Source organism: Peromyscus eremicus, chromosome 18 (assembly GCF_949786415.1).
Source record: "Peromyscus eremicus chromosome 18, PerEre_H2_v1, whole genome shotgun sequence".
Taxonomy (NCBI): Eukaryota; Metazoa; Chordata; class Mammalia; order Rodentia; family Cricetidae; genus Peromyscus; species Peromyscus eremicus.
The window spans coordinates 41,963,060-41,982,017 of record NC_081434.1 but is presented as its reverse complement, the minus strand read 5'-3'; the positions used below and the strand labels follow the sequence as shown (position 1 = coordinate 41,982,017).

At 37.8% G+C, this 18,958-nt stretch overlaps 1 protein-coding gene across 1 annotated transcript; it reads left to right on the top strand.

Moving 5' to 3' along the window:
• The first annotated feature begins 255 nt into the window (after nt 1-255).
• LOC131895178 (zinc finger protein 431-like) lies at nt 256-3,512 on the top strand. Its single transcript, XM_059245603.1, has 6 exons — nt 256-289; nt 488-548; nt 1,559-1,629; nt 1,792-2,211; nt 2,287-3,168; nt 3,337-3,512. Exons 1-6 carry the CDS (start codon nt 256-258, stop codon nt 3,510-3,512), a joined length of 1,644 nt encoding a protein of 547 aa, XP_059101586.1.
• The last annotated feature ends 15,446 nt before the right edge of the window (nt 3,513-18,958 follow it).

Below are 18,958 nucleotides of genomic sequence, written 5' to 3'. Positions count from 1 at the left end.
CAGTTTCCTTCTAAAGTGACATTGTGATTACATTATCTTGTCTATGTCATGAAGTAAGGATGGGGAGTACCAGAATTATATAAATATATAGTCAAAGAGGTATATATTTACAATCTTGTCAGTGTCATACTTTCTTATTTGCACATGTATGGGATATTTTAGAATGCAGTGACCTATGATGATGTGCATGTTGGCTTCACTTGGGAAGAGTGGTCTTTGCTGGATCCTTCCCAGAAGAATCTGTACAAAGATGTAATGCTGGAGACCTACAGGAACCTCACTATTATAGGTAAGATGGAAATTTTCTTTATGTTTTCAAATAAAGGGACAAGTGTTCCTAGGTTATTGATGCTCTTCTCTAATTAAATTGAAAAAGAAGAATGAGGTGAATAACTGTATCATGGTTCTAATGTTCACTGAAGATAGTGACGAAAATTTTACACAGTTTTCAACAATACATTATACCTCTTCTGGTACTCTATTTTAGGATACAGTTGGGAATATCATGATATTGAAGAACAATGTGAAAGTCATAGAAGATATGAAAGGTAATTTTTATGTCCAATCTGATACAAATGTGCCTCTGAAGAAATTGTATTGTGTCTGGGAAGTTTCAAACAAAAGCATCAGTGTAACTAAGAACCACTTAAAGTGCATTGATGATCATTAAATTCTCACAAAACCATAAACCTCAATTTTAGGTAGGTGAATTGCATTTGGAAGGCATTCTTTAAGTGAGAAAACAAGGAAACAATGCCTCAAGAGATGTGACCATTTGAATTATAGCACCATAAGAGAGATGCTATAGAACTGCCAATCCATTTATTTCATTTTACTTATATTACAAAATTATACACAGTGAAGGGGTGATAAGGATACCTCCAAAACATTCAAGTAAGCACAGAGTTCATACTAAAGCTGGCTTTGCTCTTATATTTGTTGTGACTGTGCTGTTTAGTTAGAGTGGCAGTTAGAGTTAATAGTCAATGGGAATTGTCATGTAGAAACCTTTATCCCTATACCACAAGACTATGAGGACAGAAAGTCAAACTGAATTCAATGTGGAAATCTTTTATTTGTTATTCTTCCTTTACTAGGTATAACATATGTCACTCTGGATACAAGCCATATGAGCATAGGGATATGGAAACACATAACACACCTCACTCTCAGAACAGTTAGAAGATAAGTAGCTGTCCCTACATTGAATATAATTGTTAAAATTGATTCAAATATACAAGTAATTGTTTTTTTCTAGCTTCGTTGTTAATACATCAAAAGACTCATGCTACAGAAACGTCCTGAGATCTAGGACTGTGTAAATAACACATGAGTGTAAACACAGTGACAAAATCTTAAGATCTGATTCCTCTTTACAGTTGGAACAAATTATAAAATTAATTCTTACAGATGTAAAGAGTCAATAGCATATTGATTATGGTAAATATTTTACATGTGCCAATTATCCTTGTAGGCATGAAAGAAGCCACACTGTAGAGCAACCTTCTGGATATATTCAATGTGGTAAAGACTTCGCATACAATAGTCAGCTTCAAAGGCATAAAAGATCACATACTGGAGAGAAACCCTATGAATGCAATCAGTATGGTAAAGCCTATGCTCATCACAATAATCTTCAAATTCATAACAGAACACATATTGGAGAGAAATCCTATGAATGTAATCAGTGTGGCAAAGCCTTTGCTTATCACAGTCATCTTCAAGTACATAAAAGAACACATACTGGAGAAAAACCCTATGAATGTAATCAGTGTGGTAAAGCTTTTACACAACACAGTCATTTTCAAAGCCATGAAAGAAAACATACTGCAGAGAAACCCTATGAATGTAATCAGTGTGGTAAAGCATTTCCTTATCTCAGTAGTCTTCAAGTACATAAAAGAATACATGCTGGAGAGAAACCCTATGAATGTAATCAATGTGGTAAAGCCTTTGCATGGCAAACTAATCTTCAAAGGCATAAAAGAACACATACTGGAGAGAAACCCTATGAATGTAATCAGTGTGGTAAAGCCTTTAGTCATCACAATGCTCTTCAAGTGCATAAAAGAACACATACTGGAGAGAAACCCTATGAATGTAATCAATGTGGTAAAGCCTTTACACAACACAGTCATCTTCAAAGGCATGAAAGAACACATTCTGGAGAGAAGCCCTATGAATGTAATCAATGTGGTAAAGCCTTTGCTTGTCACAGTGCTCTGCAATTACATAAAAGAACACATACTGGAGAGAAACTCTATGAGTGTAATCAATGTGGTAAAGCCTTTACTCGTCACAATGGTCTTCAAGTGCATAAAAGAACACATACTGGAGAGAAACCCTATGAATGTGATCAGTGTGGTAAAGCCTTTGCACAACCCAGTCATCTTCAAAGGCATGAAAGAACACATACTGGAGAAAAACACTATGAATGTAATGAATGCGGTAAAGCTTTTCCTTATCTCAGTACTCTTCAAGTACATAAAAGAATACATACTGGAGAGAAAACCTATCATTGTAATCAATGTGGTAAAGCCTTTGCTCATCATAGTAATCTTCTAGTACATAATAGAACACATACCACAGAGAAACGCTATGAGTGTAATCAATGTGGTAAAACCTTTACTGACCACAGTAATCTTAAAGTACATAAAAGATCACATACTGGAGAGAAACCCTATGAATGCAATCAATGTGGTAAAGCTTTTGTATGTCACAATGAACTTCAGAGGCATGAAAGAAGACATACTGGAGAGAAACCCTATGAATGTAATCAGTGTGGTAAAGCCTTTGCACAACCCAGTCATCTTCAAAGGCATGAAAGAACACATAGTGGAGAAAAACCCTATGAATGTAATCAATGTAGTAAAGCCTTTCCTTATCTCAGTAGTCTTCAAGTACATAAAAGAATACATACTGGAGAGAAAACCTATCATTGTAATCAATGTGGTAAAGCCTTTGCTCATCACAGTAATCTTCTAGTACATAAAAGAACACATACTGGAGAGAAACCCTATGAATGTAATCAATGTGGTAAACCCTTTGCTGATCACAGTAATTTTAAAGTACATAAAAGAACACATACTGGAGAGAAACCCTATGAATGTAATCAATGTGATAAAGCCTTTGTATTTCATAGTGATCTTCAAAGGCATAAAAGAACACATACTGGAGAGAAACGCTATGAATGTAATTAATGTGGTAAAGCTTTTGTATGTCACAATGATCTTCAGAGGCATGAAAGAAGACAAAATGGAGAGAAACCCTATGAATGTAATGAATGTGGTAAAGCCTTTGTATATCACAATGATTTTCAGAGGCATGAAAGAAGACATACTAGAGAGAAACCCTATGAATGTAATCAATGTGGTAAAGCCTGTGCTTGTCATAATGCTTTTCAATTGCATGAAAGAACACATAGTGGCAAGAAACCCTATGAATGTAATAGATGTGGTAAAGTCTTTGCATGTCGTAGTCATCTTCAAAGGCATAAAAGAACACATCCTTGAGAGAAACCCTATGACTATCAGTGTGGTAAAGCCTTTACATGTCACAGGAATCGTCATGTGCATAAAAGAATGCATACTAGAGAGAGACCCTGTGAATGTAATCAGTGTGGTAAAGCCTTTGCGGGTCAAAGTAATCTTCATGGGCATAAGACAATGCATACTGGAAAGAAACACTATCAGTGTAATCAATGTTATCAAACCTTTGCTCATTACAGTCATCTTCAAATACATAAAAGAATACATACTGGAGAGAAACCCTATGAATATAATCTGTGGTAAAGCTTGTGTACAACACAGTCATCTTCAAATGCATGAAAGAGTACATACTGGAGAGAAACCCTATGAATGTAATCAATATGGTAAAGCCTTCGCATGTCACAAAAGTCTTCAAATGCATAAAAGAAAATATGCTGGAGAAAAACCTCTATGAATGTAAACAATGTGGTAAAGCCTTTGCACAACAGAGTATACTCTTCAAGTACATAAAAGAACACATACTAGAAGGAAATCCTATGAATGTGATCAATGTGGTAAAGTCCTGTCACAACACAGAGTAACCTTATAACTGTAAAATTTCTAGTGTGTAATTGTTCTTTTAAAGCCTTTGAATATAACAGTAGACTTTGAGAACCTGGAAGTTGTATACCAAAAAGAATCTGAATATATACGAATTGGTATGATCTTTAGGCAACATAAGGTTTGAGGTTGGATGTGTCTTTTTCTGTGTTTCTGATCTTTCACTGTTCACCCCATACCTGGCTCTGGGTTTATTCTTATTAATAAGACCTTTAGAAATTTGTCTACATCTGGTGCCCTGCTTATTGGTTATGAATTCATGTGAAAGCTACTTGCCTCTGACCTTGCAGGCCCCAGCTCAGGCCTGAGCTGCATTTGGCTAGTTGTGGTTGTGCATGTTGGTAGAATTTACTGAATGAGGTGGAAGCAGGAAGATCCCAAGTTTGAGGCCAGCCTAGGAGACTTGCTGAGGAGAAGCTGCTGCTGGGCCAGGTTACAATCAATACTGGCAGGACCATGGAGGTTGTGGCTGCTGCTCCAAGTTGCTAGGTGTTTCTCATCATGTTGGTGGTGATGGTGACACTGCTACTGGAGACAAAGTGTTTACTGCTGCTTGTTAAGAGACAATTGCCAGGACAATTGTGTTATAAGAAAGCATTGGCAAAGTCATTTGGGAGAAATTTGATGAGGCTAGTCATGGGGAGAAATTGCTGTGAAGATATTGTCTTCTATGGAAGAAAATTCATTGTTCCAAGAGACAGACATTTATCAGACTGTGATTGCTCTAAATCACAGAGGATGCCAAAAAAAATTTCTGCAGGGAACCATGACCACACTAACAGCAACTTTAAAATCTGCAAAAGGAAGACAGAATCCCACAATGGTGATTCTACATGGATTATGATGAAGCTATTAAGCTGATTAACGCATTGAAAGATCTGTTTTGGACTATAAACTGCTCAGGAAAATTTGAGATGGCTAGCTGAGATGATCCAAGTTCACAAACTACTGGAACAAGTGCTTGAGATAAGCCCTGCACTTTCCTTTTATGCAGAGACTGGGCAAAAGTCACAGGACTTGAAAATTAACCCCAAAATTTTCTTTTCAGGAATCCATAAAGATATCTTCATCCCTAGACAGCAGGAAGTAATTTTAAGAACAGAACTCCCACATACCCAAGAGGTGGGGTGGGTGGTTTTTTGGTAATTTAAAGAGTTATAGATATTGTCATTGTTTACAATGGTTGGTTACAAGTTATTAATCTGTTATTGGTAAAATAAGTTAAACATAGAAGATTAGGTAAAGGGTTCTTGTTTTTAAAAAAGGAAAAGAAAAAAGGGGATATAGAAAAGGGTAGATTGTTGATCTGCTCTGAAAGAAGAAGATATAAAAGTGATTTAGATAAAATGCAGATTTTTGAATCTGGTCAGGAAAGAAAAAAGAGAATATGGATATGATAAGATAAATGGGTAGGTTGTTGAATGTATTTTTAAAAAGGAACTTCATGTTTTGAATAGGATAAGTAATGAAATTTTTTTGTCCAAATTTATCAATTGTTAATGGAGTGGACCTCATTAATGTATATAATGGAGTTTTTTTGTTTGAATTTGTCAAATTTTAATAGACTAGAGATTATGAATGTAATTCTTGACTGTGTATATTGTATATCCTTATTATACTTGTTGTATAGTTTGTCATATTAGTTATAACTTTTTTATATTCGACCAAAAAAAGGAGGGATGTGGTGATATTTTATCTCTGTACATTAATAAAATTTATGTGGGGTCAGAGAACAGAACAGCCACTACATTAGACATAGAGGCCAGACAGTAGTGGCATACAACTTTATTCCCAGCACTTGAGATCTCATATCTTGCTTGGGAAAGACACATGCCTTCAATCCCAGGAAGTAAAGGCAGGAAGCAGAAAAGCACATAAGGCATGCAGACCAGGAACTAGAGTCTATTTAAGCTTTTAGGCTTTTGAGTAGCAGTTCAGCTGAGATCCAATCAGGTAAGGACTCAGAGGCTTCCAGTTTGATGAAACAAGATTACCTGAGAAGATGGCAAGGTGAGGTCGGATGAGGCTAGTGCTGTTTCTATGATCTTTCAGTGTTCACCCCAATACCTGGCTCTGGGTTTGTTTTTATTAATAAGACCTTTGGGAATTTGTCTGCAAAGGTTATTTATTCTGGAGGAAAAAATTGACACATGTCAATAATCTGGTCAAGAATTATGATGTCCTTTAATCTGTTTACACCTGGAAACTTTTATGGAAAAAAGGCACATGAATTTGATGATAAGGTAACCCTCTTCGATTTCATACTTCTCTTCAATCACATGTGGTAATGAATCCAGGTGTAAAAGTTCATAGATGTGTATTATTGTCTTTTCTGTTGCTCTGATAAAACATCATATCTAAGTGAAATTTAGATTTTTAGGCATTTCCTTCTTTAAGTTGAAAAAATTTTCTTCTATGATCTTGTTGAATATATTTTCTGTGCCTTTGAGCTGGTATTCTCCTTCCTCTATCCCTATTGTTCTTAGGTTTGGTCTTTTCCTGATGCCCCAGATTTCTTGGATATTTTGTGTTATAATTTTTTTGGCATTGGTATTTTCTTTGACTGGCGAATCCATTTCCTTTATTGTATCTTCTACATCAGAGATCCTCTCTTCCATCTCTTGTATTCTGTTGGTTGTGCTTGCATCTGTGTTTCCTGTTCATTTACTCAGATTTTCTATTTCCAGAATTCCCTCTGTTTTTGTCTTCTTCATTGTTTCTATTTCCCTTTTCAGGTCTTGGACTGTTTCCCTCATCTGTTTCATTGCTTTTTCATGGTTTTCTTTAAGGGATTTATTGTTTTCTTCCACTTTATTTGTCTTTTCCTATAGTTTTTTATAGAGTTTTTCCCATTTTTTTGTTTGACTTTTTCTCGTTTTCTTTATTGATTTCGTCCACTTTTTTGTTTATCTTTTCCTCAATTTCATTTTGATTTTTTCTTGAAAGGCCTCTGGCATCTTCATGATGCAATTCTTAAGATTGCTTTCTTCTGCTTCTTCCACCTTGTGATGTTCAGGTCTTGCTGTTGGAAGAGGGCTAGTTTCTGGTGATAATGTATTGCTCTTTATGTTGTTGTATGTACTTCTACCTTGATGTTTGCCCATCTCCTCGTCTAATAGGTATGAGAAGTGCCTGTGTCTGAGCAAATTGCTGTTGGTCCACTCTGAGTTTGTTATGTCTATGTCTCAGGGGGCCCTTCTGGGTCTAATCTTAGCTCTTGTTCTGATTGGAGCAGGCAGCTTCTGTGTCTCAGCGAGCTGCTCTTCGGTCAACCCAAGCTAGTTGATTCTGTCACTCATGGATTTGTTCTTGGTCTTATCAGGGCTCTTGGTCCAGTCAGAGCTGACAGAGCTTGTGTTTCAGGAAGCCTTTCTTGGTCCAATGAGAGGTGGTAGATTCTACTTCTCAGAAAGCCACTCTTGGTCTAATCAGGGATGGCAGATTCCCTGTCTCCTGAGTTTACTCTTGGCCCAATGATGGTTTTTTATCCAATAAGAGCTCTCTCTTTCTCTGGGCTTGGTGGAAGCTCTCTGGGTCAGATGAGAGCTCTCTTGGCTAGATGTGAGTTCTCTGGGCAAGATGGGTGCTTTCTGGTCCAGATGGGAGCTTGGGGCTGGTCTCTAAGTCTCAGGAAGTGGCAAGGATCACAGGGGATGCGTGTGAGTGCAGGGTGTGTAGATTACAGGGTCTGCTGGGGGGTCTTGGAGAAGGGGAACCTTTTCGCGGGAGCCCTGCCTGCTGGCTGGCTATGGGGGCAGAGTTGGGCAGGTCTTTCCTGGCGACAGCTGGGGCCCAGGGATGGTGTCCAGGGTAGATATCTTAAGCATGGGAAACAGTCATATTAGACAGGGCCAAGCCATTTTATCCAAGTTTTCTATTTTTACTTAAACCAGCCTAACCACAGTAATTTGGTTTCATAAAAATTCTGTTCTTTATTCAGATTCTTGATTGCCCAGTTTGTGAAACCAAGAAATGCCCAGTCAGGATATTTATGATATTTATGGGACATCTAAAATTGATTTCCTCACTACTCATTGCTAATATCTACTAAGTAACAGCAGGAAGGCTTTCACCCACCTACTTGCCCATCCCTGTCTCTGCTGTGACCACACCTGCTTTAAGTTGGTCAGTGAACTCAATTCTTATACAGGTCCCACTTCATTCGTAAATTCACAATGAAACTAGAGAACTTTGAGAATACTCATTCACTGGTCTATTTTCCTTCCCAAAGACAAGTCAAGGTACAGTCTGGAAGTATTTGTGACTGTCTTCCCAGCACCATGCAGCAGAGGCAGGATTAGGTTTTCAAATCAATTCTCAACTTTATAGTGTGAGGCAAGCATGAGCTACAGGAGACATTCATCAAAACCAGTGGTTCTCAACCTTCTTAATGCTATGACATTTTAATACAGTTCCTCATGATTTGGTGACTCCCCAACTAAAAAATTATTATCACTGCTACTTCACAAGTATAACTTTGTTACAGATATGAAATGTAATATAAATATCTGTTTTCTGATGGTATTAAGCTGCTGTGGGATGGTCTGTATGTCAAATGTGTTGTTGATTGGTCAATAAATATATCACTGATTGGTCAGTGGCCAGGCAGGAAGTATAGGCGGAACTAACAGAGAGGAGAATTGAGAGAACAGGAAGCTGGGTGAGAGAGACACTGCCAGCCGCCATGATGACAAACAGCATGAGAAGATGTCGGTAAGCCATGAGCCATGTGGCAAGGTATAGATTTATAGAAATGGATTAATTTAAGGTGTAAGAACAGTTAGCAAGAAGCCTACCACAGCCATACAGTTTGTAACCAATATAAGTCTCTGTGTTTACTTGGTCGGGTCCGAGCGGCTGTGGGTCTGGCAGGTGAGAGAGATTTGTCCTGAGGTGGGCCAGGCAGGAAAACTCTAGCTACATTAAGCCAGTCCTGTTATAGGGTCATTTGATTTCCCTAAGGTAGGTGTGACCCCCTCTAAGGTTGTGAACCACTGCTTTAAACTGGTATAAATAAACAAATGTAAGCACTTAAGAAAAAAAATGGAATGAAATTCTTAAACCAGGAAACATTGAAAACTAGAAATAAAGAGAGATTAGAGCAGTAATATATTTAAAGAAAATGAAACTTTAAAAATGATACCAATAATCAATACTTAAAATGACAAAATTAACTGGAAGAACACTTAGCTATACTGATTTTGAAGCAGAGTGGGCACTTCCCTGGCAGGGAGAATGCCATTAATTAAACTGTATGACATTGTCCCATGTAAAATGATAACTACTGAGCTCTTTAAGCTGACACAGATTTACAGACAATGGCCTATGTCTCCAATCTCTCAGCTGACTTAACTGTGTCAACCATTATTGTGCATATCTATGTAGCTGAGTTCCCCAATTGGAATATATCCTCAATTGTACACCCACCAATTCTGTCTGTCTTCATTCACCTGGAAGGAATCAATACTTGCTGGGAAATTACCCAGAAAGCCACTCATCATGCCTCAATCCTTTTTTGTAACGGAGAACCCTGCAGCTCAATGCCTTAAACTTCATTGTGTGACTTAGCTATTGTCTAGTTTGTTTCCCCCTGCAGTTTACATAGGACACTGCTCCTCTTCTTCTGTTCTGAAGGGAGAAGCCATGATACACACACACACACACACACACACACACACACACACACACCTTTTTCCCCTTTCTGCAGTGGATAGATGAATATGTGACTCAAACTGGTAATTGAAGAACTCTTTGGTGCTGCAGATCTGTAATCTGAGAATTTATGGTGGTTACTCAGGAGGAAAGGAATGGCAATGCCCCATGGGGCTATTGACAGTGTTCAAGTCCACCTCAATCAATGATGGAGACCTTGACTCAAAACTGCTTTTCAAAAAGACTAGAGATGCCCCTATTCTAGAATTAATACACCTTCATGGCACACCAGGACTTAATGTTGTTTGTGACCCTTTAATGTTCTCTTGAGCAGCATTGAGAGGCCTATTTTTTAATGGAGGGTTTGTCCTTTCTACAGGTTGTGAATCAGGGTTGTCTCTTTTGTTATGGGAATGTAGCTTTAAACATAGTTAATCCTGGTTAATGAACATTTCAATTTTACCATATTATTCTCTAACAGGCATGGTTAGAATATTACTTATCTCTGGAATATTTGAGATGAAGCCCTCCCTTATCTAAGCTTTTTGACTCAATGTCTCATAAGAATGTGTAAATCCTTATCTTATTGATTCTATTATGATCAGTTCTACTCCTCTACATCACAGTTTAGTAGTGGAGTGCAACTCTAAAAACAGAGATACCATTTACAAGCTCCACAAAATTAACTCCAGATGGATCCTAAACCTAAATGTTAAATGTTAAAACTGAAGAGCTTCTGGAAGATATTAGAGAGACCAGGGCTCTCTAATTTGGCAAATCTGTCTTCCATAGTGAAAATCCGAGCACTACAGGCAATGTCATTTCACAATGATGTCAAAAACTAGGATATTTCTAAGCACTCTGTGTCTAGCCACTGACTCCTACTCAACCAGGGGAGGAACCACCATAACAGCTTCCTCAGCTCAGCTGACCCACCCAGTCTGAAGACAGCAGCCCCTCATTCACCATGGTCAGCCATCCTCCTGACGTGGGGACAGTGGTCCTTCACTAACCAAAACCAGCCCCACATCCCTGTCTATGGAAAGCAGGTCCTCACTCACCATTATACAGCTGCCAAGGTGACCTGCACTCTCCCCATGATGAAGGCCAAGACACAACACACAGGACAACTTCTGGCTTCCTCAGAAGATAAATTGAGTCAGAAACCCTCCCATCAGACTGGTGGGTCTGCTGGAGGCTCTGGGTGGATATGAGGCCTGAGTGACAGGACCAGTGAGCTGATATTACAAAGCACAGTAGTTCCCAGTCCTGGCTTCCAACCTTAGGACAGACCTATCCCAGGTTGGCTATAGTTTTGTGCCAAATTCAACAGCAAGTTACTTGTTAATGTAACACAATGGGTTCAGTTTTAAAAGGAAATATACAAATTCAGAAGGAAGCAAATCAGAGAGGAGTGTTGCACAAGAGGAACACAGGCTAACTCAAGGACTCCATAAACAAAGTCCACAGTAGTCCTGGACTGATAACCATATCCTCATGTGTAGAAAGAGGTGTGTTCTTATGATCAGAAGCCACCCTCCATACCAAAGACCTTTGCCCCAGACTCTACAAAGCATATTCCCTGTTTTAGAGAAGGAGCTCTGTTTCTTTCTCAATATATCAGGGACTTAGAGAAACCTTCCAAGGCCTATAGAGGTTGCCAAGCTCAAAGAGGACAAGTTTCTAGTGTTTTCTATAAGTTCTGCACTTTTAATTTGACATTTAGATGCAAGATTAATTTGTAGTTAAATACTCTTCTCATATACTGGGCAGCATTCTACTACTAAGCTATAATACATATAAGGATGGAATTGGTGATAAAAAGTTTTACCAAAGATTAGGAGATAGTCACACAATGTAAAATTTAGCTAAGTGTGTGCCACTCCTCAAATAACTCAAAGGTAAGTAGTATGTTAGCCAGGGCTGTTAGAGAGTAGTATATTAGAATACAAATATTCATTCACTATTTATTGTATACTCTTTTTTTTTTTTTGAGACAGGGTTTCTCTGTGTAGCTTTGCGCCTTTCCTGGAGCTCACTTGGTAGCCCAGGCTGGCCTCGAACTCACAGAGATCCGCCTGGCTCTGCCTCCCGAGTGCTGGGATTAAAGGCGTGCGCCACCACCGCCCAGCTATTGTATACTCTTATTGGTCACATGTGCATAATTAAAACAGGTAATGGGTTGCTCTTCCATGGAGAAGATAGAAAGACCCTTTGTGTAAAGATCTCTCTATCATAAGCTAGAGCATTGTAGTTTAAAGAAGGATTTTTAGTTGTGGTGTACTAGAGGGTATATAGATCAATTTGATGTTTAGTTATTTATTTGCTGTTGATTTGTATTACCAACCAACACCCATTAAAAATCAAATGCATGGTTATAAGAGTGATGCCATGTATTATACAAAGACTGCCTTGTGTTTTCTCTAAAGTTTAGTTTAACAGATTGTACCTAGGAAATAGTAATTTATTTCATTATCTTATACATAGTTTTTATTCAGCTGTCTATTTAATTGTTATTGCTCAGCACTACCTTAAGACAAACAATTGACACCTTCCTTTAATCAGTTTTGCCTGCTTAAAAGGGTGGCCACCACCAGGTTTGCTGACCACTGATGCTCCATCAGTGAAGGAACTGTTATTTCCTTCTGAGTATACAGCCTTTTTCCCAAACAACTGTCAGCAATTCTGCCATAATGACATGTGACCTTGTGATTTGGGGGATGAGCTAGTGTACATAGCCTGGGAAATACTAGGGAGAAGGTGGATTCTGTATTTGCACATGTGACAAGGTCATCTTCAAAGTGGTAATTTACCTTCAGTGCTTTCAGGCTTACTCCTTTGTACACTGAGAAATGTAATGGAATGCTAGAGTATATGAACAGTGGAATAATAGAGAGAAGGTGAGTAACACATGCAGCTTTGGGAGAACCATTGTATACACTGAGTGGAGACATTCCTGTGTGGCCACTTTTGGGTTACTTAGAGTTTGTATTGCTTTATATCAACATTATGGCTAATGTAACTCTTATAAAAGAAAACATTTCATTGTGGATGGTTTACAGTTTTAGAGGGTTTAGTACATTTTCGTTATGGCTGAAAGCATGGTGGCATGTAGGCAGACATGGTGCTGGAGAAAGAGCTGAGAGTTCTACATTCAGATCAGTAGGCAGTAGGTAGGAAATATGACACTCTTCCTCCAATAAGACCATATGTACTCCAACAAGGCCACACCTCCTAATATTGCCACTCCATGTGGGACAACATGGGCCATTTTATCAAATGACTTCAGTATTCAACTCCTTTAAGTATCTCTTCAACCATGTTCAGTAAGTAAGCTCAATGAACTCATAGGTTTCCCAGAGTGATGTTGGTAAAATTGCATTTGCATTGTCATTGGGACTTATGAGTATGGGATACACATTGTCTTGTCCCCCTCTACCAAGGAGAAAATTCTTATAGTACACCATAAATATATTTGTTACTGTTCCTATGTCTCATGGAATTAGAAAAAGGAACTGGTACATTAAAAAAAAAACATATTAGAAAAATGTAAACATGGAAATGACTTGAGATATATGAAGATGAAGGATGGATCCAAAATAAAAAGGACTGCAAAGGTTCTGCAAGTTATGAAGGTGTGATTAAGTTGCTTGAGGTACATAAAGGTTGAGATTTGGAAGTCATATATTAAAGTTGGCAAAGTCAGATATGAACTATTTCAGAGACTTGCTAAAATGTTTGTCAAAAGGTTATTGAGTTGTGTTTGGCTATTGAAATAGTATACAGTAGTTAAAAGTAACAAACTGATGTAAACCTGATCTTCTAGGTGTTTAATAATCATTCTTGGAGGCTATTCTAATGTGGTCAGAGGGACTAATAAGAAAATATCTCTCCCCTTTCCATACAAGGTTAATGAGGTGCCCAGGAACAAAGCCCATTGATCACATGTATTATTCTTAGAGGCCATGGAGCCACTACTCAACGAATGAGAAGGGCATCATGCTGACTTTTGGCTGATAAAGCTATGAGAGGTTGTGAAAGCTTATTGTGGGCTCATCACTCTGGAGACTAAGTACAGATGTCAAAATTTAATATCTAATAGATGGGTGCTATAATGTCTCACGGACTTTGGATATTTTAGTCCTTGCTAGACACCAGTAGAGGAATTCCTTTCCCATCTATATCTGAATGTTTGGTCATTAAAAGAGGCCCTCTGGAAGGCTATCCCAATACTGCCACCTGGTATCCCAAATTCACCTGGGAGAAGCCCAATCAGTCATTGTTCCAATCCAAGGACAGCAGTTAGGTTTACATCTTCAGAGGATGTGGCATTAGAACTGGAGGTAGATATTGACTATGCAGTTTAGGGTAAAAACCTCCAAGAAATGTAAACAGTTGCATTCTTGACTAAAAGCCAGAAACATCACTGAGACTCTTAGCAGGACCATCCTTAACAAAGGCCAAAAATGCCAAAAGTGTTTTAGAAGTTCTGATCTTTGATGCTATGTGGTTTTAGGGGCCTTAGGAAGAACAAAGTTAAAAATGGTTATAAAGGCCTTTACAAGAAAAAGGCTCTTGGTCAAGAGAATAGAATCTCTGCCCTGGGTACAGAACTAACATTTCAATGGGGTAGGTCAATCTCCTGGCCAAGGAACCTAGTCTTTGGAGCCCAAGAAATGGCCACTCAGGATATTTATTGATCACCTATAATTGATTAATTGATTACACATTGACAACTCAAACTGCAGAGAAAACTGGAAAATTTTAAGGCTCCTTCCTATCCCTTCATTTCAGTACTATGACCATAACTGCTTGTTATATGTGGACAATGAATTCCCATTTTTACACAAGCACCTCTGCAAAGCCATTCCACAATAAAAAGCCTGGGCTGCAATAGAACATTCATTCCCCTGTTTATTTTGCCTTCTTGCTGAGCAGTCAAGGTCCAGCCTGGAATGCCTGACACATTTGGGCTTATAAGCAGGAAATAGATGGTGAAAATGATATAATGATGATCCCCAAATTTATGTTAAAAAATTAAAACAGGCTTTGTGGTATTGTGCTCCAGAGACTAGAGATTTGTATTAGGGCACAACAAGGACCACTCACACCTTTTCTCTCAGGCTGAACAATTTAAACCTGGAAAATAACAATCTTGTTAGTCAGGATCACACCATTATATCCAGATCTTCTATTTTGGTTCAATGTGGGGCATTTATCCACCAACCCCACAGCTCCACAGAGTTTTCTTGAGTGTGAGCAGCAAGAAATATTAGATAGAATGATTTAGATTGTGGAGATAAACAGATAGAAAATAAAGGATAGCCTCAAGAGGGCCTGGAACCTATTCCAATGGGCCCTGACTGTCTCTACCCCAGGGTATTTATAGGGACGCCAAGGGGTGGAGCAAAAGACCTCCCCCCAGCACAGCCAAGTGCAGACCATCTCAGATACCTGCACTGATGCCCCTGATCCTAATCATCCTCTCTATGCGAACCTGCTGGGTAAAGCCACGAGGAACCTGAAAACAGGCTCCCACAGGTTTCTTTAGACATAAATATGTATGTATGTATATATATATATATATATATATATATATATATATATATATATATATATATACACACACACATTAATATCTTACAGCAATCCATAGCTGTTATACCTCCCAGTATGGGAGTAGAGGATGATAAAGATGGCATTTCTCTTTTGGATTAGGTCCAAGGTAACTACAGCAGTCTTAGCTGCATCCAGCCCTTTCTAAACCAAAAACTCTTAATGTACTTGTAAACTTAAAGAATCCCTTATTTCATCATCACCAGTAACAAGTTAACATAAATATTGCTATCCATAGTTACTATTCTTTCAATCTTACATCTTTAGCTCTTAATAAAATCATTTGAATTTTCTTGCTAACAGAACATAGGAAAAACTTCTGATGTATTCACACCAAACAAATATTTCCTTAATTCCACAAAACCGGGGTGCATTAATATCAATACGTTAAACAATTTCTGCAAACATACATTCAACCTTAATTCACTCATAACTCCTCCTTTCCTTCATAATTTTTAAAACAATCTCAAACCTGGTTAGAAGAAAACCCAAACTCATACAATTCCTACAAACCCATATTGAAAAGCAATATTTTCAATCTAACCATTAACACTTTGAAAACTTTTAGCAAAACATCCAAAAGCAGTTTCTTAATAAAACTCTTTACACTTTAAAAGTAGTCTCTTAGCATACACATTTGCATTTCTTACTAATAAAATATGACATTAATCCACTCAAACACCAATTTTTTAAATTAAATAGAGTAAGGGATATTAACTCTCCCTTTTCTTTATAATTTTTAAGCAAAATCTCAAGCCTAGTTAGGAAACCCAAACTTTTCCATTTAAACAGTTCCATTTGTAACAAAACCAGTTCCAAAAGTAATTCCATTTTTACATAAACAGTTCCATAAAACAATTCATGAATCACCAGTTAATAAAACATATATGCATACACAAAATTGCATCTTGACTCTAGGTAGAAACAATAAATTTCTTCATTTAAACAGTTCCATTTTTAACCCAATTCCAGAAAATAGTTTCTAGGTCATTACTATAAGTAAGCTCAAAATTGTCCCATTACAATGAAATCACTATTGTTCATTTCATTTCTTAAGCCCCAAAATTCAAACAATAAATTCTGGTATGAGCCTTCCAAATATGAAGAAATCCATAGCAAAAATCTTTTTGTAGTTTTAGCTCATTATTTTAAGTTCAAAAAGTTCAAAAAAGCAAATTTTGGTATCAAACTTTCACTTCCAAATATGAAGAGACATTTTACAACCAAAACTTTTTGCAGTTAACAATTTTAGTTCAAACAAGCATCTCTGCAACTTTTATTCTCAAGCCAGAGACCTTTTTAGGCACAGTAGTATTCTAAACCAAATCGTTTTTGATGTTTGCTCAGGTTTTTCTGTGTTGCTTTGATTTTCCATGGATCTCAGCTGTAGATGCCTTCTTGTGCTGGTTCTGGCATTTGCCATTCTTAGCGGCTTCTGGAGCTTTTAAACAACTGCTCAGACTGCCTGCTTTGCAGTCTGCTAGGACAGTAAATTCTGTATCTCAGGGTCTTTCACCATATACATTAAGCATAGATTCACAATCAACATTTACACTTTTTCATAAACTTACATATAACATGTGCTTAAGCATAAACTCACAGTCAATATTTACACATTTTTACAAACTCACATATAACATATTAACATCTACTCATTTATACTCCTTAAGGAAACTATAGAACTACTTCAGCAAATATATTTCCTATTACTTCTTATATTCCTCTTATACTTCTTATATTCATTCTATCTTCTCATTTATTTCTTAATTAAACTTACATTTACAACTAGCATCTTTACTTCTTACAACCTTATTACATGTCTTAAGACTATCTTGTATGCTTCTTGCAAGCTTATATTCTTAAAAAACTTTATAAATCTATTTCACAAACTTATGTAGGGCTACCATTAGCATATATCTAACTTAGTAAACACCTAAATATTTCATAACACTTAGAAGAGATTTAACATTTTCTAACAAGGCAGAATAATTTTCTACGTCTTATGGTGGTATTTTATTTGTACTGAAATGTGATTTTAATTGTATGTTAATAAATAAAGTTGCCCAGGGGTCAGAACTATTAGAGCCATAGCAAAAGCCAGGCATTGGTGGTGCATGCCTTTAATCCCAGAACTTGGTAGGCAGAGCTAGGTAGATCTCTGTGTGTTCAAGGATACAGCCAGCATTGGAGACACACGCCTTTAATCTCAATACCATAGAAGACCTGGAGGGCTGTACAACAGACAGTGACGAGGCAGTCATGTGGTTGGTTTTACAACCAATGAGAAGGCAGAACAAAAAGTCTATATAGACAAACAGACAGGAAGTAGCTCCTTTTCAGAGAGGTCTCTTGGCTTAAGAGGCTAGCTGCAGCAGGTGGGTAAGGGTCTTAGCTCTGATCTCTTGGCTTTCATCTTTGCATTGGTTCTGTGTTTCTTATTTAATAAGACGGTTGATTACATCTACATTTGGCACCCAACGTGACAAGAACCCATTAAAAACCACTTGACTTGGCTTGGCGGCATGTCCAATTTCCCACCTAGGCAGCTGGCTCCCTAGCCCGGGTGGCCAGCTACCTAGCCCGGGCCCAGTTCGGCTTGGCCTCATGCCAGACTGACCATAGCCCCAAGCGGTTAGTTTAAAGCTGGTGCTACAGACAACTCAGGCCTGCCCTGCCAAACAGGGCCCCTGCCTGTAAAGCCAACGCATGTGGTCTGAGCTTAAGGAAGCCAGAGCAAGGCTTGACTTGGCTCAAGCGGGGACATGTGGCTAGATTCAAGCTCTTAGGCAGAACTTGTGGCTACGCTTTCTTTCTTTCTTTCTTTCTTTCTTTCTTTCTTTCTTTCTTTCTTTCTCTCTCTCTCTTTCTCTCTCTCTCTCTCTCTCTCTCTCTCTCTCTCTCTCTCTCTCTCTCTCTCTCTGGATTCATACCTCGGACACTAGGTGGCTGTTTTGAAACTCCCTCAGATTTCTACTGTTCTATGCAGACTTGGTAAGTCACTTCACATATCAGATATTTTAAAGGAAAGTATTTAAAAGAGAATTTTTTTCACATTTAAAAAATGGGTTTTATGTGTACATTGGAAGAAAATTGGGCTTTGTTGAAATTTTAGGCAGTCTGACAATGGAACAACTATATGAGAAGATTAATGTTGATCGAATTATTCAGTTTATTACTATGCTTATCCTCATTTTACTATTTAAAAGGATAGTAAATTTAAGTGCCAGGATAACAGGTTTAGAAAAACTTGTTAAACCCGTAAAAATGAATCATAGAGAAATTGAAATTCAGACAGAAGAAATTAACAGTGAAATTGTTTCAAGATTGGATCATAAGGTTACAGAAAGAAGGCCTGTTTTTACACAGTCACACTTAATTTATCCGGTAACTGTACAGCAGTTGCCTAATCAAATGACTACACAAAATATTTGGGCTCCAATTGAAATGTTAGATTTATGAAGGTTTAAGGAGGCAATAGTATCTTATGGCATGCATTCCCCATATGTAAAGCCAATGTTAAACTCTTGGTCAACATATAATAGGATTATACCACAGGACTGGCAGGAGCTGGCACAAGCTGTTCTGGAACCCAGTCAAAGGCT

What these genes read in the sequence shown, in the direction of transcription:
- LOC131895178 (XM_059245603.1), top strand. Translation starts at nt 256, where the DNA reads ATGCTGGAGACCTACAGGAACCTCACTATTATAG. An exon ending in CAGGAACCTCACTATTATAG is followed by an intron (nt 290 to 487) that starts GTAAGATGGAAA and finishes ACTCTATTTTAG; the next exon opens with GATACAGTTGGGAATATCAT. An exon ending in ATGTGGTAAAGCCTTTGCTT is followed by an intron (nt 2,212 to 2,286) that starts GTCACAGTGCTC and finishes AATGTGGTAAAG; the next exon opens with CCTTTACTCGTCACAATGGT.